The 22,660-nt window shown below is 34.5% G+C and overlaps 1 protein-coding gene across 2 annotated transcripts in view; it reads right to left on the bottom strand.

The window, feature by feature from the left end:
* The window catches only part of LOC129949632 (putative sodium-coupled neutral amino acid transporter 11), a 123,807-nt gene continuing 101,147 nt past the window's right edge, over positions 1 to 22,660 (bottom strand). For both annotated transcript variants that reach the window (XM_056061203.1, XM_056061204.1), the window contains exons 8-11: positions 14,358 to 14,519; positions 8,736 to 8,848; positions 8,388 to 8,576; positions 1 to 4,029 (exon numbers count right to left, since the gene is read on the bottom strand). In XM_056061203.1, the coding sequence (XP_055917178.1) occupies positions 3,766 to 4,029; positions 8,388 to 8,576; positions 8,736 to 8,848; positions 14,358 to 14,519 (728 nt within the window). In that variant the 3' untranslated portion in view covers positions 1 to 3,765. The remainder of the gene's footprint in view (positions 4,030 to 8,387; positions 8,577 to 8,735; positions 8,849 to 14,357; positions 14,520 to 22,660) is intronic.

Below are 22,660 nucleotides of genomic sequence, written 5' to 3'. Positions count from 1 at the left end.
TAGCTTAATTTTGTTTGTTTATTTAATGAAAGTTTAATTTTTTTTTTCTTATTTTGAGTATTTACATTTATGTAGTTTTTCTATAACTAACAATTTGTAATCATAAAGATTTTCTTAAAATATTTTAAACTTTTTGACACGGGAAATCTTTTGAAAGAAAAAATTATTTAAATAAATGGTACCGAACGAAAAATCAAACCCTCTACATAAATGAAGTATATAAAAAAAGGGAAATATAAGTTATTCAATTTAGACATTTTATGTAAGAAAATCAAAAAATTACTTTCGAAAAAAAATTTTACATGAAAGACAGGATTTTTTTAAGATAATGTTTTTTGATTTTGAAATGTATGATTTCTGAACAAAAGATGATCTATTGATTCGTTACTGCAAAGCCACATTCAGGAACAATTTTTAGCAGATATTGGAAAGAATTTTTATCAACGAAGTTGGGAAATCAGTTTTTTTATGAACTATTCAATACTTATGTATATTTCAAAAGAAATATAATTTGTATTCTTGCAACTGTACATAGGCTAGAAAACAACATAGACGCTAAGGGAAATAACTCATCGATTTAAAAATGTTTGATTTAATGACACCCATATTTTAACCTTTTATACCAATTATCATTTACAAAGTAAAAATTATTATTTGTAAAAAAAGTGGTGATCGCTCCTGTCAGCAACAACGTGAAGTCACTACTGAATAATACTTTTAAAATAGTAAAAGTTTTGGCGGGCAGAACACAGACACTTCGTTAAGGATATGTTTAAAATTTCGACTTCGTCAAATTCATGGAGATTGAATCAAGCCAATTTTATGAATCACTTGAATCCAAAACAAAAAACAGAAACCTATACATTGTACTTTTAAATTTTTTCCAATCCTGTGTACATTTTAGGACACCCTTAACAACAAAATTCAAGTAAATGAGTTGCAATCTTTATTATTTAAATTTAAAGTTCGAATTTGTTGGTTAGTTGGTTTCCAATGTGCTTTGCATTGACGGGTATTCGGTGGTTCTTAGTAGTTGAACCAATTCAGAATTTGACATTACCGTTTTTAATAACAATACGCATGGAATAACAATGTTTTACTTTCTAACTGTAAAATATAAAATTTCAACTTTTTTATTTACATTTAACATTCAGTAAATACATTGTTTATAACGAAACAGGTACTCATATATATATGTAATTTAGTATATGTATGTATAATTAATTAACTTTCATAGTTGTCTTTAATTAGCTATTTTTGGTTTTAATCTTTCTTTATAAACTTAACAATGTTTTTTAAATAAATACGTCGGTAACAACTATGTAAAATATATGTCTGTTTTATATCTTTAATTCACACACAGTTTCTAATATAAATGGATATTGTAAATAGTGTTAATAATTTATTACTACCTTTTTTAACATTCAATGTTTAAAATTATATTTAATTTTTTTTGTCTGTACTTTAAGTATAAAATAAAATGCCACTGTTTTTTTGTTTTGTGTAATTTAATATTAATTTTTGTTTGATTGGTTCATTGTTTCGTTTGTAGTCTTAATTTAAATTTATTTTGTTTTTCTTTAGCATTTTGTATCTTAGTATGTATATCAATATAATAGTAGCATAAGTTCGCAAAGCATCAAAATAAAAAATAGTTAACATTTTAAGTAAGTTGTGGCTTTTTTTCCCTAAATAGTTTTCTAAATATATTTATATTTTAATTACATACTGCTTTAAATTCCCTAATTTATTTTTTAACTATAAAGATTTTTTGTTTTGTTATTTTATCTGTTTTTGTATAAAACACAACTTGTTTCATGTGATTGATTATTTTATACTAAATATATAGAATTTTCAAAAAGTAGATATAGATATTTATATAGAAATATAGGATTGTGCAGTTAAAATGTTGCGTGTATAAAACATTAAATTCCTGTAAGGATCTAAAAAGTTGTTTTTACTTTTCAGCAAAGTAAAATAATATCAGTTTGTTTCTGAGATACAATAAAAGAAGTTCACTGTTGAGGACGTAGTTGTTGTTATTTTTTTGTTTATAAAGAAGCGATGGAGAATCTACTTTTCATGCAATGCATTTGAATTTTACAAGCGGGTCTTAAGTTATCACATTATGCTCTTCATTGAACTTTCAATTAGTGCCTACCGTCTAAATCATATCGTTTTTTAGTTTTGAGTTATACGGTATAATTTCTTTAGTTTTCTGCGATTGAATATCATATAAAAAAAAAAGAAAAATTAATACTGACTTGAACGCTTTCTGTGTTTTAGGTTATACAGAAACGTTAAGAGCAACTCAGAAAAAAGATTGAGCTCGAAAGAGACATCCACGGCTATAGTGGTTTTCTTGAAAATTAATTGATAGTTTATTGCATGCCCACATTACCGCATATGTCAGCAACAACGCGCCCAATATTCTCTTCAAAGGCGTCATTTGTCTCGGTTTTATCTGCATAGACAAGCGACTTCTCAAAATCTCACAAAAAATATCCCAGCGCTGTTGAAGCGCACGATCTTGAAGGCCACGATCTTGCGTTATGTGTGGATCGCTCAAGCCGAAAGATTATTTTGGTAATAAACTTGCAGGGTTTGCAAATGATGTTTAAGATTAAGTCTATTTAGTATGATTTCCACACTGAGATTAAATGAAGTAACAGCTGTCAAAAAAAGATCTCGGAAAAAAGTATTGCCAGATTGAAACCACACGCCTAAAAAACATACCCATTAATTTGGACCGAAATCAGTATAGAGAGTTTCGCCGGTTCTCGTGAGTCTCATCAGAATGAATGTATGCATTTGCAAATGTGAAATTTCCCAGTCATTGCAATATTCAGGGATTAAAACCAATGTGCACCGGAAACTCCTTTTCAAGCCCTCTCCAGTTCTTTAGGCTCACACTGTATCTCTGCATAATAAGCGTAGTAATATGCCCTTGAGTGTGCGCTTATTGTAAAAAAATATATATAAATTTATAATTTTCCTAACGGTAGCACTGTATATCTCTCTTTCTATCTCTCTCTTTTTCTTATCTTATGTATTTATTTTCCTCAATGTAAATAATGTTTTTTGTATAAATACAATCTATTTTGTATACTCAAGTAAAAATTATAAACTATAAGCAGTGCATTTTCTACAAAATAAAAAATTGAATCTCAAAACTTGGTGCCTTGTTGATTTTTCTTTTCATTCTACTATCTCAACTTTAAAACACTACGTTACCTACACCTTGCTTGCACACAGAAGGGTGTCCATCGTACCTCTTTAAAAGAAAGGCATGTCTTTTGTATACGATCTATTTTCTTTTCTTCTATTCTAGCTTCACTTTTATATCAATAATTTTATTTTCAACTTTCCAATAAATAAAAATACTCTTTATTTAAATTGCCCACGGTTCAATACCATACAGCTCCCACTATGCAATTAATTTACCTCCAACTAAAATTTGCTCAGGAAATTTTGTTTCCGGTATTTATTTTCGTAGGTTTCCTTCTTATATAAAAATCGTGTCCTTATTTTACTGTTCAATAAAAAACATATTTTTAAAATTTTTGTTTTTACCTATTTTTGTCTGAAATAAACTCTTTTGTATTGCATTTAGACAAAATTGCCTCTATTTTTAAAAGTTGCAGATGAACACCCTTGTTAAGTGGGACTTAAATGCATTTTTTGTATAGTACATACACATTGCTCGTTAATAACTGATACAATATTACTTAAATAAATTTTTGTTACAATATCATATTTTTGGCTTTAGATTGGACGTTTGGTCGTTGTAATGGTAGTCGTGTTTTCCGATTCATATTCTTGTTTACAATATCCAAGCACAATATCCGAACGACAATCTCCAAGAATACTAGGCAGCAAAACGGCAGCTCCAACAATGGTAACAATTGCTCCAAAAACCACCAGGCCAACAGCAGGAAGCTTTTCTCGACTGAAGAGTGAATGGGGCTCCATTTGGATGTATGCCAGGCCTGGTAGAATGTATGCCAATGGAATGGCTGCCAGCAGACCCTACAATATAAGAATTTTATTAAAAGCTTTTTAAAAAAAAAGTTAAATAGGATCGTTTTGGAAACAAATATTGTTTTTCTTTCAAAATTTTATTTTAGTCGTACATAATCTTTGACTGAATATTTAGTTTGGTTTATTCATCAAACAAAGTTACAAAAGGTACTTTAGTGATTACTAGATAATATAATACATACAATTTAAAATTTTTAACATTACCACCAGCAAAGTTATTTAGAATCTTATTTATAAAAATGAATCATAAAACATGTGGGTTACCGCATAACTGAACAACGCCTAGACCAATTTTTTTTAAATGTTCGTTGAAGTTCAAGGATGGTTTTTACGGCAAGAAAAAATCCAATAATTGCCGGAAAACCCATAAAAACAGTCCTTTTCTTTTTCCCATAGAAATGTTTTCTAACTAAAACGTAGTCGGCTTAAAAAATTTGACATTAAGAAATACAAAAACGAAGCTAATGGATTGTGTTGCGCAAATAGTAAAGTGAAATTGATATCATTCGATCCATCATCAGAGCCATTGTACTCATTGGTTTCAGGAATAGCAACAGATTCCATAATGAGTAAAGAAATTTCAATTTCAATTCAGGACATGTGCTTGATGATGTCAAACAAACTATTAATTCAATTAGGCCTGACCACGCCCAATCGTACAAAGCATGATGCTTTTAACCAAGAGTTGCATCGAGAAGAACTGTTTGATCTCAAAACTTTGAAAGAATTAATTCAAACAAGCACTGTTGAATGAACAACAGAAATTTGTATTTGATACTCTTATGAAAGTAACAAATGATGAAACTGGAGGGATTTACTTCTTAGATGCACCTGGTGGTACAGGAAAAACTTTTTCAATTTCAATAATATTAGCAACAATTCGCTCACAAAATAAAATTGCACTTGCACTCGCTTCGTCGGGAATCGCAGCAACTTTGCTTGAAGGTGGTCGAACGGCCAATTCAGCACTAAAACTGCCATTAAATATGCAAAGCAAAGAAACTCAAACCTGAAACATTTCGAAGAACTCTGCAATGGCAAAGGTTTTGCAGCAATGTAAATTGATTGTTTGGGATGAAGGTAAGATTGCACATACTAATCTTTGGAGGCTTTAGACAGAACTTTAAAAGATCTACGAAGCAATAATATCATATTTGGTGGTGCAATGATTTTATTAGCAGAAGATTTTCGACAAACATTGCCATTGATTTCACGATCAAAGCCAGCTGATGATGATGATCAATGCATGTCTAAAGTCCTCCAATTCGTGGAAATATGTTAAAGTGCTTCATTTAAGTAAGAATATGCGTGCGGATTGCAAAATGGGCAATCTAGAAACATATTCTCTAAACAACTCATTGACATTGGTATTGGCAAATTTCCTGTAGACATGTTGACTTGCTGCATTATCTTTCCTTAAAGTTTTTGTCAGTTAACGCAATCAAAAGATGAACTTATTCAGAAGGTGTTTCCAGATGTTTCGCAAAATTACAGAAACCATGATTGGTTGAGCGAACGAGCTATATTGCCTGCAAAAAACATTGATGTAAATGAATTGAATTTCAAAATTCAAGAACAAATTACAGGCGAACCGATGATATATAAATCAGTTGAAATACTAACCAAGATGATGTAATCAATTATCTAGCGGAGTTTTTGAACTCGCTGGATTTGCCAGGATTACCACCTCACAATCTTCAATTAAAGATTGGATCAATAGTCTTTGTGCGTCTTTTCACGGTTAGCGATAAGAAAATGACTAAACAACGTGATAGAAGCAACTGTACTCAAAGGAAAGTTAAGGGAAAAGACGTTCTTATATAATGCGCTTCCCGTGATGTGCCATTTGAGTTTAAAAGACTACCGTTTTCAGTGCGGTTTGCTTTTGCTTTGACCATAAACAAGTCCGAGGGACAATCATTGAGCGTTTGCGGTATTAATCTAGAAAACTCATGTTTCTAGCATGGTCAATTGTATGTTGGCTATTCCCATGTTGGAAAACCATCAGATTTATTTGTCTATGCACTAAGTAATCAAACAAAAAACATGGTATAACACAAAGCACTACAATAATTATAAAACTGATTTCAGTTAATAATTATGATACACATGATTAACAATAAAGATTAGTTACTTTTTAATCGTTATGTATGTTTCTTTTAATTATTTTTTTATTCACAACGCCCTATCACCAGGGTGACGGTTCTGGCCAGGAGAACGTTAAGCCACGACTATAAAATACGTAGAAACAAAACTGCCTCTTTACAAATCTTTATGACAGGACGAAGTCTGTCGGTCCGCTAGTTAACAATAAATTTGATTTAAATAAATATCTACTAACATTGAAATCAATCATATCTCAAACAGTATTTGTTTCTCTTAAACACTGGATAATGGTTCATTGGAAGCATACACAGTTCTATGATATGGAACATTAAAAAACCATTGGTTTCGAAGCAGTCTTGCAAGAACATTAATCCTAATTAGAACTAAAATTTGTGAACAATCAATATGATCTGCTACTATGTCACGAATGAACATAACCTCTGTGAACTTTCTATGAATGTTAAGAGGCAAAATACCAAGTAATTTACAGCTCCTTTCATAGGTAGGAAGATCTATGTCCCATTGAAGTCTTTTCACTACAACTCTCGTAAAAAACCATTGGTTTCGAAGCAGTCTTGCAAGAACATTAATCCTAATTAGAGCTAAAATTTGTGAACAATCAATATGATCTGCTACTATGTCACGAATGAACATAACCTCTGTGAACTTTCTATGAATGTTAAGAGGCAAAATACCAAGTAATTTACAGCTCGTTTCATAGGTAGGAAGATCTATGTCCCATTGAAGTCTTTTCACTACAACTCTCGTAAATCGTTTTTGGATCTTTTCGATTCTAAATGAATGAAGAAAATATGAAGGATTCCAGATTACACTGCAATATTCAAGATTAAACCTTACAAACGCAAAATATAAACACTTTTAGGTGTGTGGATCGGAAAACTCCTTTGATTTTTGTAATATGAACCTAACATTGAACTGCCTTTAGCAACTAAAAAATCTATATGCTTTTCAAAGTAAAGTTTTTTGTCAAAAATCACACCAAGATCTTTTTTAAAGGTTATAACGGACAATGACATATGATTGATTTTATAGATACAATTAATTGGACAACGGTTTCGAGAAAACGTTTGAATTTGGAAATATTCAAATGTAAACAGTTTGCTAAACACCAATTCGATAAAAGATCAAGATCTTGTTGCAGAAGAAAACAATCATGTTCAGATTTTATACAACGAAATACTTTCAGATCATCTGCGTACTTCAAGCACTTTGAATTTAAAAACATATCAGGATAGTTGTTTATTAACAACAAAAAAAGAAGAGGACCAAGATGGCTTCCTTGCGGGACACCCGACGTTACATATACCAGGGCAGAAATAATGTTATTTATACGAACGTACTGAATACGATCCCTTAAGTACGAATTTAGCCATTTTAAAAAGTTTAAGTGAAAACCTACTTTATTTCTCTTCATAAGTAAAGCATCATGATTTACTCTGTCAAAAGCTTTAGAAAAGTCAGTATAGACAACATCATACTGATAACCTTTCTCAAGCACATTCAAGACTGAATTACTAAAAATAGTGAGGTTAGTTGCAGTGGATCTACCAGCTACAAAGCCATGGTGGTATGGTAAATTCATTTCTTTAAGAGAAGGGGTTAATTTGTCATAGACTATCTTTTGAAAAAATTGGAAATCTTAGCAATACGACCTGATTTGTAAATATGTTCAACGTTTCCAAGTATTTTGAAACTCGCCATTAGCAAGTGAACGATTAAAAATAAGGTTTAAGGGAAAAGCTAATGCATTCGCACACATTCGTAAAATTATTGGTGAAATTCTATCAATATCACGTCGCTTATCAACATTTGATTGTTTTTTATTTTTTATAAACATCCAAAAACGTTTTTGGGTATATACATTTATGAATAAATTATAGCACTCATTTAAATCGATATAATCCTATTTGTACAATCCGAAAAATCATAAATTGCATTCAAATTAGCTCTAGCAAAATTGTAATTAAAATTTAAGTCTGAAGTCTCAGGTGAAAAATAATTCTAAACTTCTTAATGCAAACTGAGTGCAACATGCTGTATTGTATTAGTGAAAAGAGGAACAATAGAGCCGTTTATGCCTACGCACAATTCAGCATCAACGAAATCTTAACATAAATCTCAATACCATTTGAGTGAAAAATAGAAATTTAAACTTTGTTTTAAGCGTTTGTAAAAGTAACGCTGCCAGCATTAATTTTTCCTTAATTTTAAAAACTTACATTTAGCTCCAATACTGATCCTAAGCAATCGGTCAAAGGTGATATTACAAAAGCTGTAAATACAATGGCCAGAGTTATCATAGTGGAGTATTCATCAGTTTCAGTCCCTTTCTCGAGGCTTGGGTCCTGATCATGTGGTGCTTCTACGTTCTCTTTCAAAATGAACTTGTGCACGATGGTTTTTACAATCTATAAAACAAAATTTCTTTGAGAACCAACGTACATTTGTATGCTATAGCAAATAAGGACAAACTATTATAAATAGAAACAGAACTATTTTGGTTAATTATTTTATAAAATTATGATTAAAAAACAAAAAATAATAACAAAAATAAATTATTCACCAACCTCTCTCGAAACAAAGCACTCAATAGGAAATGTTAATAAAATAGATATAGAGAACAATATTCTCGAGAAATTCATTAAGTCATCATTCCAGCAGTAGTTCTCTAGCAGGTCTCCTGTAAATTGTTAAAAAACAAGTGTTAGCAGACAAATATTCCAACTTTATTTATAAGTGCATTATGTATGTACATTTATATGTATATATGTTTAATGTATAAATAAATATATGAGAAATATTTACATACGCATAATGTTAAGTTAAACATATTCCTATATAAAAAGCAACAACACAACTTGTTCCTATTTAAAAACTATTCATTCTCTGAAAAACTGTAGTTGTCTTGTGTAGTCGTCATCTATACTTTAGTGTTCCATTTTATATATGTATATATTATGTCTATTTGCCTTGGAAAATTTCGAATTAATTTTGAAAATTTGCTTGCGAAAAGTTTTCTTTTTCTTTCTTTAATGATTATGCATGTATAAGGAATAAGGATGTTGTAGAACATGAAAATGTTATTTAAATAAAATACGAATTTAATAAAGTTTAACGGTACAAGGCATTCGGAATGTTTATTGTGGGTTTTATTAAACCATCTTCATAACTTAAAATAAGAATTCAAAAATTGTTTAAATTAAGTTAACCGAATATATATTTTTTTGTTTACACTTCACAATTTTCAGAAAGTAGTTAGCTTATAGAAAGCGTGAAACTATGATCATATGCTCATCACAAGTGTGTTATTTGTAAGTAAAAAATAATACAATATACATAATATACATAATAAACATTGAACTATTATAAAAATAATTTAGGTGGTGCAACAGTCCGTATAGAGCCTTAGAACTCTCATTCCTATGTACGAGTAATTTCAGGAATGAAGGGGACCTACAGTTTATATGCTGAATCCGAACGGCTTATTTGAGAAAGCACTTTTTCTTTCTTTTTTTACATTCATTTTTATTATTTCAATCTTTAACCTATCTTAAAGCTAGATAAAAATTCATAAAACTAGACTAATTAAACATAACTTACAACTAACTTACTGATCCCATACGGACACTGTTAGTTAAACTATAACACGTAAACTAATGCCTTACGGTACTAAGATCTATTTTACTTCAATTAAATTTTATTTATTCTTGTATTTATTAGAAAATTTGAAAAAAAAACTTACATGCATATGTCAATATCCTTTTTTATTTTTACTTCAAAACTATTTAAAAATTAAATAAAACTTAAAACTAACTTAAACTGCCTATTCTGCCGATTGAAGCAACCAAAACTGGTTCTCCTGCTTCACCCAGTTCGGTCCCGTTCGGACACAGCCCTACTAAACCAAAGGAGCTCTGCTCCGCCTTATGCCAAGACGTGCTGATTGTACGCGTTTCGCCTTTCCACAGTTCGTCGTCTGACGTGGTAGTTTAGCGGAACTGCCAATCTATCCTGTATATCAGACCGCATCTGTCTAAAAAGAGGAATACCTCTGGTGGAATGAGTCCGCTCAAGCGTGCGCTCTCAAAATACTTGTCGTTCGGATAGAACGCCCCCAAAAATTAAATTGTTGGTCGAAGACATAGCTCTTGCAATGTGACCTCGAACGAGTTTTATCACGAAAGTGTCAATTCTGTTAATTCGAGCCCCGTTTTATATAGGACCTCCTTGGAATAGTAATGCACATAAGAACATTTGGCTGTTCGATAAAAGCCGGTGCAACGTCGTAAACACTGCCGCTCGAACACCCGAAACTTCACCATCTGAGAAGGGGCATCGTTCACTTCACTCTGGGGTCAAGCCGACTGCTGTAAGACAGCTGTTTTGTCAGAGCGAAGGCTCCTCTGGCTCTGGTCAGAGCAGCATTTATTTGTCTGTCGAAATATAAATACTGATCTATCCAGATACCGAGGTACTTCACAACACTTTTGCTCGCTTATCGCTGCCCGTGAAGATCAACGATGACCATCTTGCATCAATTCTCTCACGTATCCCTCGTGGCCCTAGCCAACGGAGTCCGGAACAGAATTGTCTCCGACTTCTGGACATTAATTTTCAGTTTCCAATCGTCGCAATATCACTAAGATCACGCTGCAACAGAATTCTAATAACCTCAACCTTTTGGGCCGTTCTTTACGCAATCAGATCGTCGGCGTACGCAATTGCCTTTGTAAGACTACCTATCAGATCAGAGAATCGGCGAATTCACCTCTCCCTGTTGAAGACCATTTTTAATTGAGAATGTTGTGGTAGAAGTTACATTGCCACTTTTGACAACAAACTATCTACCGTTAAGCATATCATAAAGTATATACAACAATGGCGTGCTTATGCCAAGCCTGCTCAGTTTTAGGTAAAGACCCTCTAACCATACGGTGTCAAAGGCCTTTTCCAAATCAACCAGAACAGCACCTGTGCATTGTTATTTTGATTTATTCCATATTATATCAGAAACGAGTTTAGACTCAACATGAATTGTGTCACGACCCGCCTTGAACCCGAACTGTTTATGCGGAATTATTTTGTTGTCAGCAGCCCACTTAGTCAGAGCCCTATTGACGATCTTTTCGAAAACTTTGCTGATGCTCGGAAGAAGTCTTACCGACCGAAGATTTTAAGGGTTGGAGTTGTCCTTTCCATTTTTCGGCGGAGAATGAACCACAGCGGTCTTGCAATTCACTGGATAATATGCATTATTCAGTGCATTATTAAAGAGTGTGGTGTAAATGTGAATTGCCTACATGTCTTAGTTCAACGTTGGATATACCATCAACACCTTATCATCATACTAAGGGTACTACTCATTTAACTATTGCAGACAAAAAATGAGGACGTTTACGATAGTGGAGCACTGGTTCTAAACAATGGTTTTAATCACACCTTATTTAAATTTCAATCTTTCGATGCACAGTTTAAGTTATATAGAATGCTCATTCGACTTAAAGCTTCATTCTTACCATTGTTAGTTCTATGGAAGTCAAGATGTATAAAATCAAATGTACGCAGGTGAAGAGTTCCGCCTCGGTAATGCATTTGAAAAAGCAGAATACGATGTTCATTGGGAGGAAGATCATAAGGATCAATCCAAGACCCTTTAGGGCAAAGCGAATGAAATTAGTTTGGATCAGCGTTACCACTTAACTTCAATTGAAGTAGATTTACTTCTTTTTTTCCAAATAAATTAAAAATCTATTTCTATTTCTTAGCCCCATCATGAAAATATTGAAATCTACTTCATTTTTAAGATCTGAGTTTCTACCTACTTCAATTTTAATAAAAATAGACTAAATCTACTTCTTTTTTCTCCTTATTACTCTTGAATATAGTTTTAAAACTTTCTAGAGCATAAAATATCGCTGAGTTTCTCGATTTTGTCGATTTTTCTGTATGTCTTTCCTGTTTTTTCAAAGTAAAAATAACCGTGGTCCCAATACAAATTTGTACGGGAAGAAATCGATATTTCGAATTTTTTCAAAAAACAAACCGATAGATTTTTTTAAATTCTTGCTTCATTTTGTGTTCTTAGTTTGGCTTCTTTCAATATAAAAAAATATGTTTGTATTGCTCCAGAAGGGTACCTAAGATAGAAACGTTATTTTTTTTTAAGTTTTCTCAAGAATTAAACTATTTTTTATCTGCCAAAAATGTCATGGTTTTTATTTTTAATTTAAAAAACAAATATTCTTTTTTTCGAAATTTGATATTATGAAAATGGGTCATCAGTTAATACAAAATGCAAATGCAGGACTTTTAATAACAAGTTCAAAACTATGTACTAAAAATATTTTTAAACTATAATTCAAAAGCGATTTTCAAATACAAATTTAAAAAAATTAAAGTTTTCTTGAGAAATCAAATGGCATTTACATTTTTGAAAACAAACTTTTTTGCAGGTACATTTTAATTCTTCAAATACAGGAGATACTTTTAAATACACTTTTTTGGATATAAGAGCGAGTTCATGCGAACCAGTCGTGCATTTTATTTCTTTTCTGTTTGTTCATGTTATTTGTGTTAAGTTGTGCTCTAGTGTTACTTTGGATTTGATTTTTTGTTTTCAATATGAAAAGATATTTTCAAGTTGTCCAAAAACAAAGATAAAAGGTTTGTTGATGTGCTGAAATTGTATCACGAGTTTAATAACTATTTCTTGTAGAACACGTCCTTAGCAATCAAAACATTCTCAAGCCACTTCATTTGACCAACAAGAGCCCAATCTTTGCGTTTTCGTTGCTAACAACGGAGAATTAATTTACGAAATGTTATATTCACATATCGAATTATATAATTCTTAAATAATTCTAATTTTCTAATGTAATTTAAAAATATGTGAAATAATACGAAGAAGTTGATTTTTGAAATCTACTTCCATTTTTCTCAACCTAAGTCAATTTTTTCCTAAAATCTACTGCCACTTTTTTTTGAGTAGTGGTAACGCTGGTTTGGATTGATTTAATACGTTTTCTGTGAATTTCGTAATAGGGAGTTCATACCTGCGAAGCATATTCAAGATAAGGACGAACATGACAATTGTAGAAATAAAGAATAACATCATAGGGACCATAAAATTCCTTTAACAAGCAGCGTTTAAAAGAAATAAAACTAATGTGATGTGTAAATTCTAAGTTGGAGCAAAAATGAACACCTAAATCTTTAAATGTGGAGACGCGACAGAGTTTCGTCTGTGATAAACAATATTCAAATACACTACCAGTTGGTTTTTTAATAAAAGTTGTTGTTGTTGGGTTCAGTGAAAGGCTATTTTTCCCACACCAAAATGTGGAACTTTCAATGTCGGCTTGTACAACAATACGATCACGCGAATAGAACTTTCTTTAAGGTGCATTTCAGGTTGAATTGCATTTGTAAAAAAAAATTGCGAATCTTCGAATGACGTTCGTTTTATTGCTGTTTTTTTTTTTGAAATATTTAAAAGTTGAATATTTCCATGTGCATTAACGCATTCTGTATATCTTTTGATACTACATTATCTGCAATAATATTCTTCTTATTACCAAATAAACTCCTTGCCTTGCTCTACTGACAAGACCTTCAAATTAAAATTAAAAACCGTCTTCAATTTTTAATATTGTGTCTTAAAGAGACATTTGTCATAACGCAAATATTACGTCCTTTTAAATATATTATCCCCAAGAAATTAATTTAAAAAAAAAAAAACACTAATATTTTCAAATACAAATTTTGAAAAATTAAGATTTTCTGGCGACATCCAATGGCATTTAAATTTTTGAGATTAAACTTTATTTGCAGGTTAATTTTTAAATTTTAGAATACAGACAATATTTTCAAACAGACTCTTTGGATACATGAGCAAGTTCGTGCGATCCAGTTGTATATTTTATTTGTCATCGGTCTTTAATAAAAAGAATTAAAATGTTTGGGAAATTTTAGGAATGTTCACCAGGAAACGACAATAATTCAAACATGATAAATATCTTTTGTAAAAATGATGGGTATCAGCCATACATTCTTTCTCCTCAAAAACTCTTTTATCATTAATCTACTTCAAAAAAGGTGAGAAAAAGTTTCCGATTTAGGTGTTTGTAATGTATGTATATGTGTATAAAACTGTATGTAAGTAATATATACACACAATTTTAAATATTTACCTTGCGACAACGCACGGAATGTTGAGTATCCTGCTATTCCAAATAAGGCCGCCACTGTCCATGCAAATCCAATAGAAATGTGCGTCACTTTTTCCCATCGCTCCAATGAGGCATTCCTCATCGATTGGTAGACAAGGAATGTATTGTGATGACACATAAATGCTATATTTGAATTAAAAAAAAAAAACTATTAAATTTGAATTAAACTTTATGCGCTTCGTATAATTTAAAAAAAATTCCATCGTTATGGAAAAAACAAGCCCACTTACTAACTTAAAAAATGGCTTTGGAATGTATATGTACGCTTTTTGTAATCAATATTTAAAGTTAAAATTTGACTACCTTAATTTCAGATAACAAACTGGTTAATGCAGAATTATCCAAATAATAGATATAATTGAGTTGAGAATGTCGAGTTCAGTTCAGTATTTTTTTCTTTGGTTATCAAAACGTCAGAAAAAAGTTCAAGGTCAAACCAAGTTTTAGTATTGTTTTTTTGTATAAGAAACTGTGAATTCGATTTTTCTCAAAACTTTACTGAATGTTGACAACAATATTTTTTAATAGTTTAAAGTAGTTTAAAGCCAATATCTCAAAGTCTTGAAAAGATATTTGAGTTGAAATTCAATTTTTACCAATTTTGAGTATTGTTTTTTTTTAGGTTTTTATTTTTTGCAAGAAAATTGTCAAATCGATTTCTATCAAAATTTAACCAAATGTTGGAAACTTTATTTTGCTTTCCACAAAATTGTGTTGGTGACAAAATCATTTTGTATTCATAAAATTTTTGAGGTGACAAATATTTTTTTTTTCATTTTTTTGAATTATAAAAAAAACCTTGATTAGGTTTTTTTTTTCAAAATATACACTTGTTCGGTATCACGTTACAATATATTATATACAATTTAATTCAAGTCTCTAGCGTTTTTGGTTAATGAGGTAATTAGATTAACCAAAATGTTCACCTTTTTTTTAAAACGGCTATGGTAAAAAAACCAGCAACGCAATTTTCTTGAGAGAACTTTCTGTATCTTTGTGTATTATTATCAGTATAAAAAAATGTATTTGAAGTCGATATCTCTTCTTCTTAAGCTACGGACGACGAAAAAACGTAGCGAACGTAAGGATGAACGGACTTACGAACGTGCGTACACACGCACGCACATACATCTTTCTAAAAATCTTTTATTTCGACTCTAGGGACCTTGATACGTCGAGAAGTTTCAAAATTTTTAATTTGACAAATTGGACCCATTACAATTACTTCCTATGGGAAGTTAAAAATGTGTATGGTGTAGAAAGTTCCTAAAACGCTTCAAATTTTGGAATTTTGTTGGTAAGGACTTCAGAAATCAATCTAGACTCCCGCGAACTAAGGCGCCTAAGAATAGCACTAAATTTCGCCTTCATTAGTTTATTAAAACTTTGGTTTTTTGGATTTTTGGACCAAACTGAGATTTAAGCTCTAAATTATCACTAAAACAGCTCGGTTAGCAAATCAAAATAAATAATTTTCTAGGTATGAATGATAAACAAAAATAAAAATTTAAATTATATAACTTTAAAAAAATTCGATTATAATTAACATCATATATGTATAAATGGTTTTCAAAAAGGAATAGAGTGCTTTCCTTTCAAAATTGTTTAAAACTTCTACTGTTTCTTGCAGCGTCAGAGAATTTTTTCCAAAGGTTGCATTTCTGTAGGGACAAAAAACGGGACATGTACTCATAAAGTGGAAGCAATATTCTTTTGCTTTCAAATCACATACCGTGCACAACATAAAATTAAAACTGCCGTTGTATGGTGACCCGCTTAAGCTAAGGACTTCTCATCTTGTTTTAAAAATTAAGGATATTTGACTGTAATGCAGTGAATCATTAAAGGAGTTTGATTCTATATGTTAGTACCCGTAGCATGATGGTTAGTGCGTTGGACTCGAAAAGACATGGACAGGGGTAAGGGAGGAATTACCACTGAGAGTGAGTTCTCAGACTACGCTGAGTCTGAGAAAACAGAGTACATGTCCGAAGGTGGAGAGGGGCTCTTCAGGTCTCCGAATAGGGATTTAATCCTATCGGAGCCAGAGCCAGTCCCGCAGACAAACAAGGCTTTGGAGGTAGCGGCGGACCTCCAAGATGAAAGAGAACTGGTGCAGGCCCTGCAAGACAAACAGGCAGCCATCAGCCAGTTCGAGCAAAGCCTAAATAAGCTCAAGGAGGAAATTGAGCCCCTCCTCAGTCAGCTAAAGCTGAAACAAGAGGCGCGCCGAAAACAAGAGGCAGCCCAAAAAGAACAGCAGCAAATAATGCAGCAGCAGCAAAAACAACAGCAACAACAACTACAGCAGCAAAAACAGCCACAAGCCAAGCCCGCTCCCAAAAACACAGGAGCGGAGCAAAATAAAAAGAGGACATCTGAAGTGACAGGCCCTATGTCCGAGGGCCCATCGACTTCGGCTAAGGCCAAACAACTGCAGCAGAAGCAGCAGCAGCAACATCAACAGCAGCAACCTCAACAACAGCAGCAGAAGCAGCAACAGCAGCAGAAACAGCAGCAGCAGCAGAAACAGCAGCAGCAACAACCACAGGCCAAGAAAGAAAAAATACCACCAATAAGGACCCATAGAGTTGACCTGGACGACATAAAACAGGTATGTAAGTCGGCCACTAAGGGCAAATTTCTAATTAAACTATTAAATGAAAAAGAAAAGAATTATTCGGTCCAGTGTTTCTCACTGGCCGAATACAAATTAGTAAAAGGGTTGTTAAAAGAGGCCACAGCTGAGTTCTTCAGCTACACGCCAAAATGTGAAAAGTTTAAGACGGTCCTTCTGAAGGGCATAAGTTCCTGCACGGAACCGGAAGAGCTCTTAGCTGAGCTCCGCCAAAAAGCCAGTGACGATCTCGATTTTATCGGGGTCAAGCCTTTCACAACGGTGAAGTCCAGACGAGGGGGTTATAGGCTGCCAATGTTCCTCGTAACATTATCGCCCCAGAGCAGTTTTAATAGTGTCAAGAGAATCGAATCTCTCGACAATCAAGCTGTACGCTGGGAGACATTAAAAAGGCACGACGACATTCTACAATGTACGAACTGCCAGAGGTTTGGCCATGCCAATGCCAACTGCAATATGCAGTTGCGTTGCGTAAGGTGCGGAGAAACCCACAAAGAAGGAGAGTGCAAGCTGGGGAGGGAGCGGGTTGAGGATTTGACCCTGCTCAAGTGTGTCCTTTGTGGAAACCAAGGGCACCCGGCTAGTTATAGGGGTTGCCCTAAGGCCCAAGAAATTAAACAAAAACAGGCCAGTCAAAAAGCCGAAAGAAGTCGAACAGTTCGACAGGCTCCAACACAAAAATTCGTGGATCCCAAATTCTCTTACGCCCAAATGGTGTCAGGGAGTGGAAACACGAGACAGGCTCCACCAACGGTTGCCCCAAAGGCCCCTGTGCCTAAGGCACCAGAGGTGCAGCCTGACATTGTAGCCTTGTTGTTGAGCATTCAAGGTCAACTAACAGGACTGCAAAGTCAGATAAAGGAGCAAGGCAAAAGGGTAGATCATCTCTACTCTTTGTTGCCTGGCCTGGCGCAATTTAGACCATAATGGGCGCGCTGCCGGAGACGCGCCTTAAAGTCCTAGCTGTGAATGTAAATTCACTGATAAGGATTGAACGAAGAGCCAATATGTTCCAATTGTTGAAAGACTACAGTCCCGATGTGTTTATGGCTAGCGAAACTAAGCTAAACCACAAACACAAATTGACTCATAAAAATTACAATACCGTAAGAAGAGACCGGCCCGATTCCACTCAAGGGGGCGTTGTCGCTCTCTTTATACGAAAAGGCATTAATTATAAAGTCATATACAACAATGAATTGCGAAAGCTCAAGACGCTAGAAGTTTGCGTTGTATGCATCTCTCTCTCTCAAGGGAAGCGGATGTATATGATTGCGGCTTATGCGACTGGAGCTCCGCAGGTCACTTACTTCGCATCAGAACTCGAGATTGTTTTTAGGGAACTTAAACTGAGCTTGGAAGAAAACTATTTCATCTTGGCCGGTGACTTGAACGCAAAACATGAAGATTGGGGAAATCAACATAGTAATCCCAGAGGTAATCATCTTTTTAATTTGATGAATCTTTACAGCGTTGAATATGGCGTCGACCTGCTGGCTACTGAAAGGCCATCGTATCCAAGAAGCGGCTCCTTTCTGGACCTTTTGCTGTACGACACCAGACTGACAGTTACAGACAAAGTGGGTAATCACCCGCGAAACTGCTTACAGACAGTCGAGTACGACAGTGATCACTGCGGACTGGCTGCTGTAATGCAGATTCCGAACGAACGCGTGGAGTTGGAGGAATACGTTGCAACGCACTCTTACAATTACAGTAAGATGCGGTGGCCTCGTTTCACCAATGCCCTAGCGAGAGAACTTCGTTCGAGTGACATAGCCCCACCAAACAACAGAAACCTGACAAATACAGAAATTGACCAACATTTACAACAGATGGACGAAACAATAAAACGAACAATGGAAAGGACAATTCCAAAGTACAAAGAACGGGACCAAATGGACGCTTACAGAAACGCGACTATTGACGCACTACATAGGCACAAGAGTGGCTTACTGACAAGACTCAAAAACTTGTACAGACGACTTACAGACCCACTCGACTTGGAGGTTAGGACACTGAAATCGTCAATAAAAAATGTCAATCTGTTGATTAAGGAGAACTACAGGTTATCAATTAACAAGTACTGGGACCGCAAGATCCGGTCAGTTAATTCGAGTGACCCTAGTATGTTCCCCAAAATCAACAAGATATTCAGGAAGAAAAACGATAATGACCTTCCGTGTCTTAAACTCCAAAGAACTGAAGAGAACAGAGACGTACTCATGACTGCGCAAATAGATCCAGAGGAAGCCATCTTTGACGATGACTTTTACATAATTGAAGATCCGAAGGAAAAAGTGGAGGCGGTGGGAGCTGCCTTCCAGCAAGTGTACAAGGTGAATGTTAGCATTCGCCCCAACCACGACCTGGAAAACAGAGCCCTACTTAATCACTTTTACCTCCGTAATGATATCACACATTGGCGATCTGAGAACCGCGGTTTCATGCGGTTCAATGACGATTCCTTGGCAAATGCCATAATCGCCGAACAAACGGGACCAAGTCCCTTGTTAGTGACGAAGGTTGAGCTTCAGCTCATCTTCAACTCAATAAAAAACAAAAAGTCAGCAGGTATCGATGGTATATCCAACGTTGTGCTAAGACATTTACCGACGGAAGCAATAGACATTTACACCACACTCTTCAACAATGCACTGAATAATGCATATTATCCAGTGCATTGGAAGACCGCTGTGGTTCATCCTCTCCCGAAAAAGGGAAAGGACAACTCCAACCCGTCAAATCTTCGGTCGATAAGTCTTCTTCCGAGCATCAGCAAAGTTTTCGAAAAGATCATTAATAGGGCTCTGACTAAGTGGGCTGCGGACAACAAAATAATTCCGGATAAACAGTTCGGGTTCAAGGCGGGTCATGACACAATTCATGCTGCGTCTAAACTCGTTTCTGATATCCAATGGAATAAATCAAAACAACAATGCACAGGTGCTGTCCTGGTTGATTTGGAAAAGGCCTTTGACACCGTATGGTTTGAGGGTCTTTACCTAAAACTGAGCAGGATTGGCATAAGCAAGCCATTGTTGTATATACTTTATGATATGCTTAACGGTAGAAAGTTTGTTGTCAAAAGTGGCAATGTAACTTCTACCACAACATTCTCAATTAAAAATGGTCTTCAACAGGGAGCGGTGAATTCGCCGATTCTCTTCAGCATTTACACCAGCGATCTGATAGGTAGTCTTACAAAGGCAATTGCGTACGCCGGCGATCTAATTGCGTACAGAACGGCCCGAAAGGTTGAGGTTATTAGAATTCTCTTGCAGCGTGATTTCGACAAGATTCAGCGATATTGCGACGACTGGAAACTGATAATAAATGTCCAGAAGTCGGAGACAATTCTGTTCCGGACTCCGTTGGCTATGGCCACGAGGGATACGTGTAAGAATTGGCGCAAGATGGTCATCGTTGATCTTCACGGGCAGCCATTGGCGAGCAAAAGTGTAGTGAAGTACCTCGGTATCTGGTTAGATCAGTATTTATATTTCGACAGACATATAAATGCTGCTCTGACCAGGGCCAGAGGAGCCTTCGCTCTGACGAAACGGCTGTTTTTTAGCAGTCGGCTTGACCCCAGAGTGAAGGTAATTTGCTACATGGCCCTCATACGGCCAATGATCGTGTATGGTTGTCCTGTGTGGTTCAACGTTGCCCCTTCCCAGATGGAGAAGTTTCGGGTGTTCGAGCGGCAGTGTTTACGACGCTGTACCGGCTTATATCGAACAGCCGAATCTTCTTATGTGCATTACTATTCCAACGAGGTCCTATACAACGGGGCTCGAATCAACAGAATTGACAATTTCGTGATAAAACTCGTTCGAGGTCACATTGCAAGAGCTATGTCTTCGACCAACAATTTAATTTTCGGGGCGTTTTATCCGAACGACGAGTATTTTGAGAGTGCACGCTTGAGCGGGTTCATTCCACCAGAGGCATTCCTCTTTTTAGACAAATGCGGTCTGATATAGGATAGATTGGCAGTTCCGTTAATCTACCACGTCAGACGAAGAACCGTGGATAGGCGACTCCCGTACAGTCGGGACGTCGTGGCACAAGGCGGAGCGGAGCTCCTTCGGTTCAGTAGGGCTGTGTCCGAACGGGACCGAACTGATAGGGTGAAGCAGGAGAACCAGTTTTGGTGGCTTCAATCGGCACTTGATAATGGGTAGGTCGGGATGGGGTTTAAGCCTTGGCCGGCTTACATACTTGTTTTATAGTTTTAGGGTTTAGTTTTAAGTAGAATAGGCATGGTGGCACAAAAAAAATACAAAAAAAAATTAAAAAATAAAAAAAAAAACAAACAAAAAAAAATTAAAAAAAAAAACAAAAAAAATCAAAGAAAAAAAAAATAACATGGAATAAAAAAAAAAAAAAAAAAAAAAAAAAAAAAGACAGTAAAATATAAAAACAAAAAACGTTAGATTTGCTGCTGTGGTTGTTCTAGTTTTAAGTAGTTTATAGGTAGAATAGGTAGTTTAAGTTAGTTTTAAGTTTTATTTAAGGACCTAACTTTAAGTAGTTTGTAAGTAAAAATAAATAAAAAAAAGGATATTGATATTAGTTTTTTGTTCAAATTTTCTAATAAATACAAAAATAAATGAAATAAAATTTAAATGAAGTAAAATAGATTTTAGGGCCGAAAGGCATTAGTTTTAAGTGTTATAGTTTAACTTAGAGTGTCCGTATGGGACCATTAAGTTAGTTGTAAGTTATGGATAATTAGGCTAGTTTTATGAATTTTTGTCTAGCTTTAAGATAGGTTTAAGAATGAATTAAATAAAAATGAATTTGAAAAAAAAAAAAAAAAAAAAAGTGCGTTGGACTGTCATGCAAGAGGTCTTGGGTTCAATCCCTGCCTGTGCCACCTCAATTTAAAAAAATTATTTTCGCGGGTACTGCCTCTTGCGAGGAATTGACAAATCCTTTAAGAGTAATTCTTGTCATGAAAAAGTGCTTTCTCAAACTAGCCGTTCGGATTCGGCCTTAAATTGTAGGTCCCTTCCATTCCTGACAACAGTACTCGCACACAGGAATGGTTGAGAGTTGTAAGTCACTAGGCCCTGGTTCACAACGGACTGTTGCGCCACCCCATTTGATTTGATTTGATTCTATAAGATTCAGGGTCAGTTGTGCGTAAAGCATCCTGCTTTTTGATTTTTGAGCTTCCTCCATAAGAGCATCGCGTTCCAAATTTTCATAGCTTTGTATGATTTTGTAGAAAACTTATTTACCTCATGATTCAAATTTGATAGATTCAGCGATATTGTTTCTCCACAAGCGTTTCCCAGATTTTTCCATATTGAAATCCACCAGTCCCCGTTTCTTAGCTCATAAATCATTGGTAAAAATTGCAAATAGTAGAGCACTTAAAAGGCATCCTATTATCCTAGACAGCTGCTTTTGATTCGAAATACATTTCCTTTACAATTCGGATGAACTGCATAGATATACCTAGCTGGGAAAGTTTGTAGAAAAGTGCATACCGATTTGTAAGGTCAAAAGCAGGCTTAAAGTCAAGGAAAAATGCATAAACTTTCTTATTACGTGCTTTGAATGCTCTAATGATGGAAGTCAGAACAAATATATAGTCGACGGTGGAAATTTTTTT

The sequence above is a fragment of the Eupeodes corollae genome, chromosome 3 (genome assembly GCF_945859685.1).
Source record: "Eupeodes corollae chromosome 3, idEupCoro1.1, whole genome shotgun sequence".
In the NCBI taxonomy this organism is placed as follows: domain Eukaryota; kingdom Metazoa; phylum Arthropoda; class Insecta; order Diptera; family Syrphidae; genus Eupeodes; species Eupeodes corollae.
This window is presented reverse-complemented; position numbering and strand designations above follow the sequence as displayed.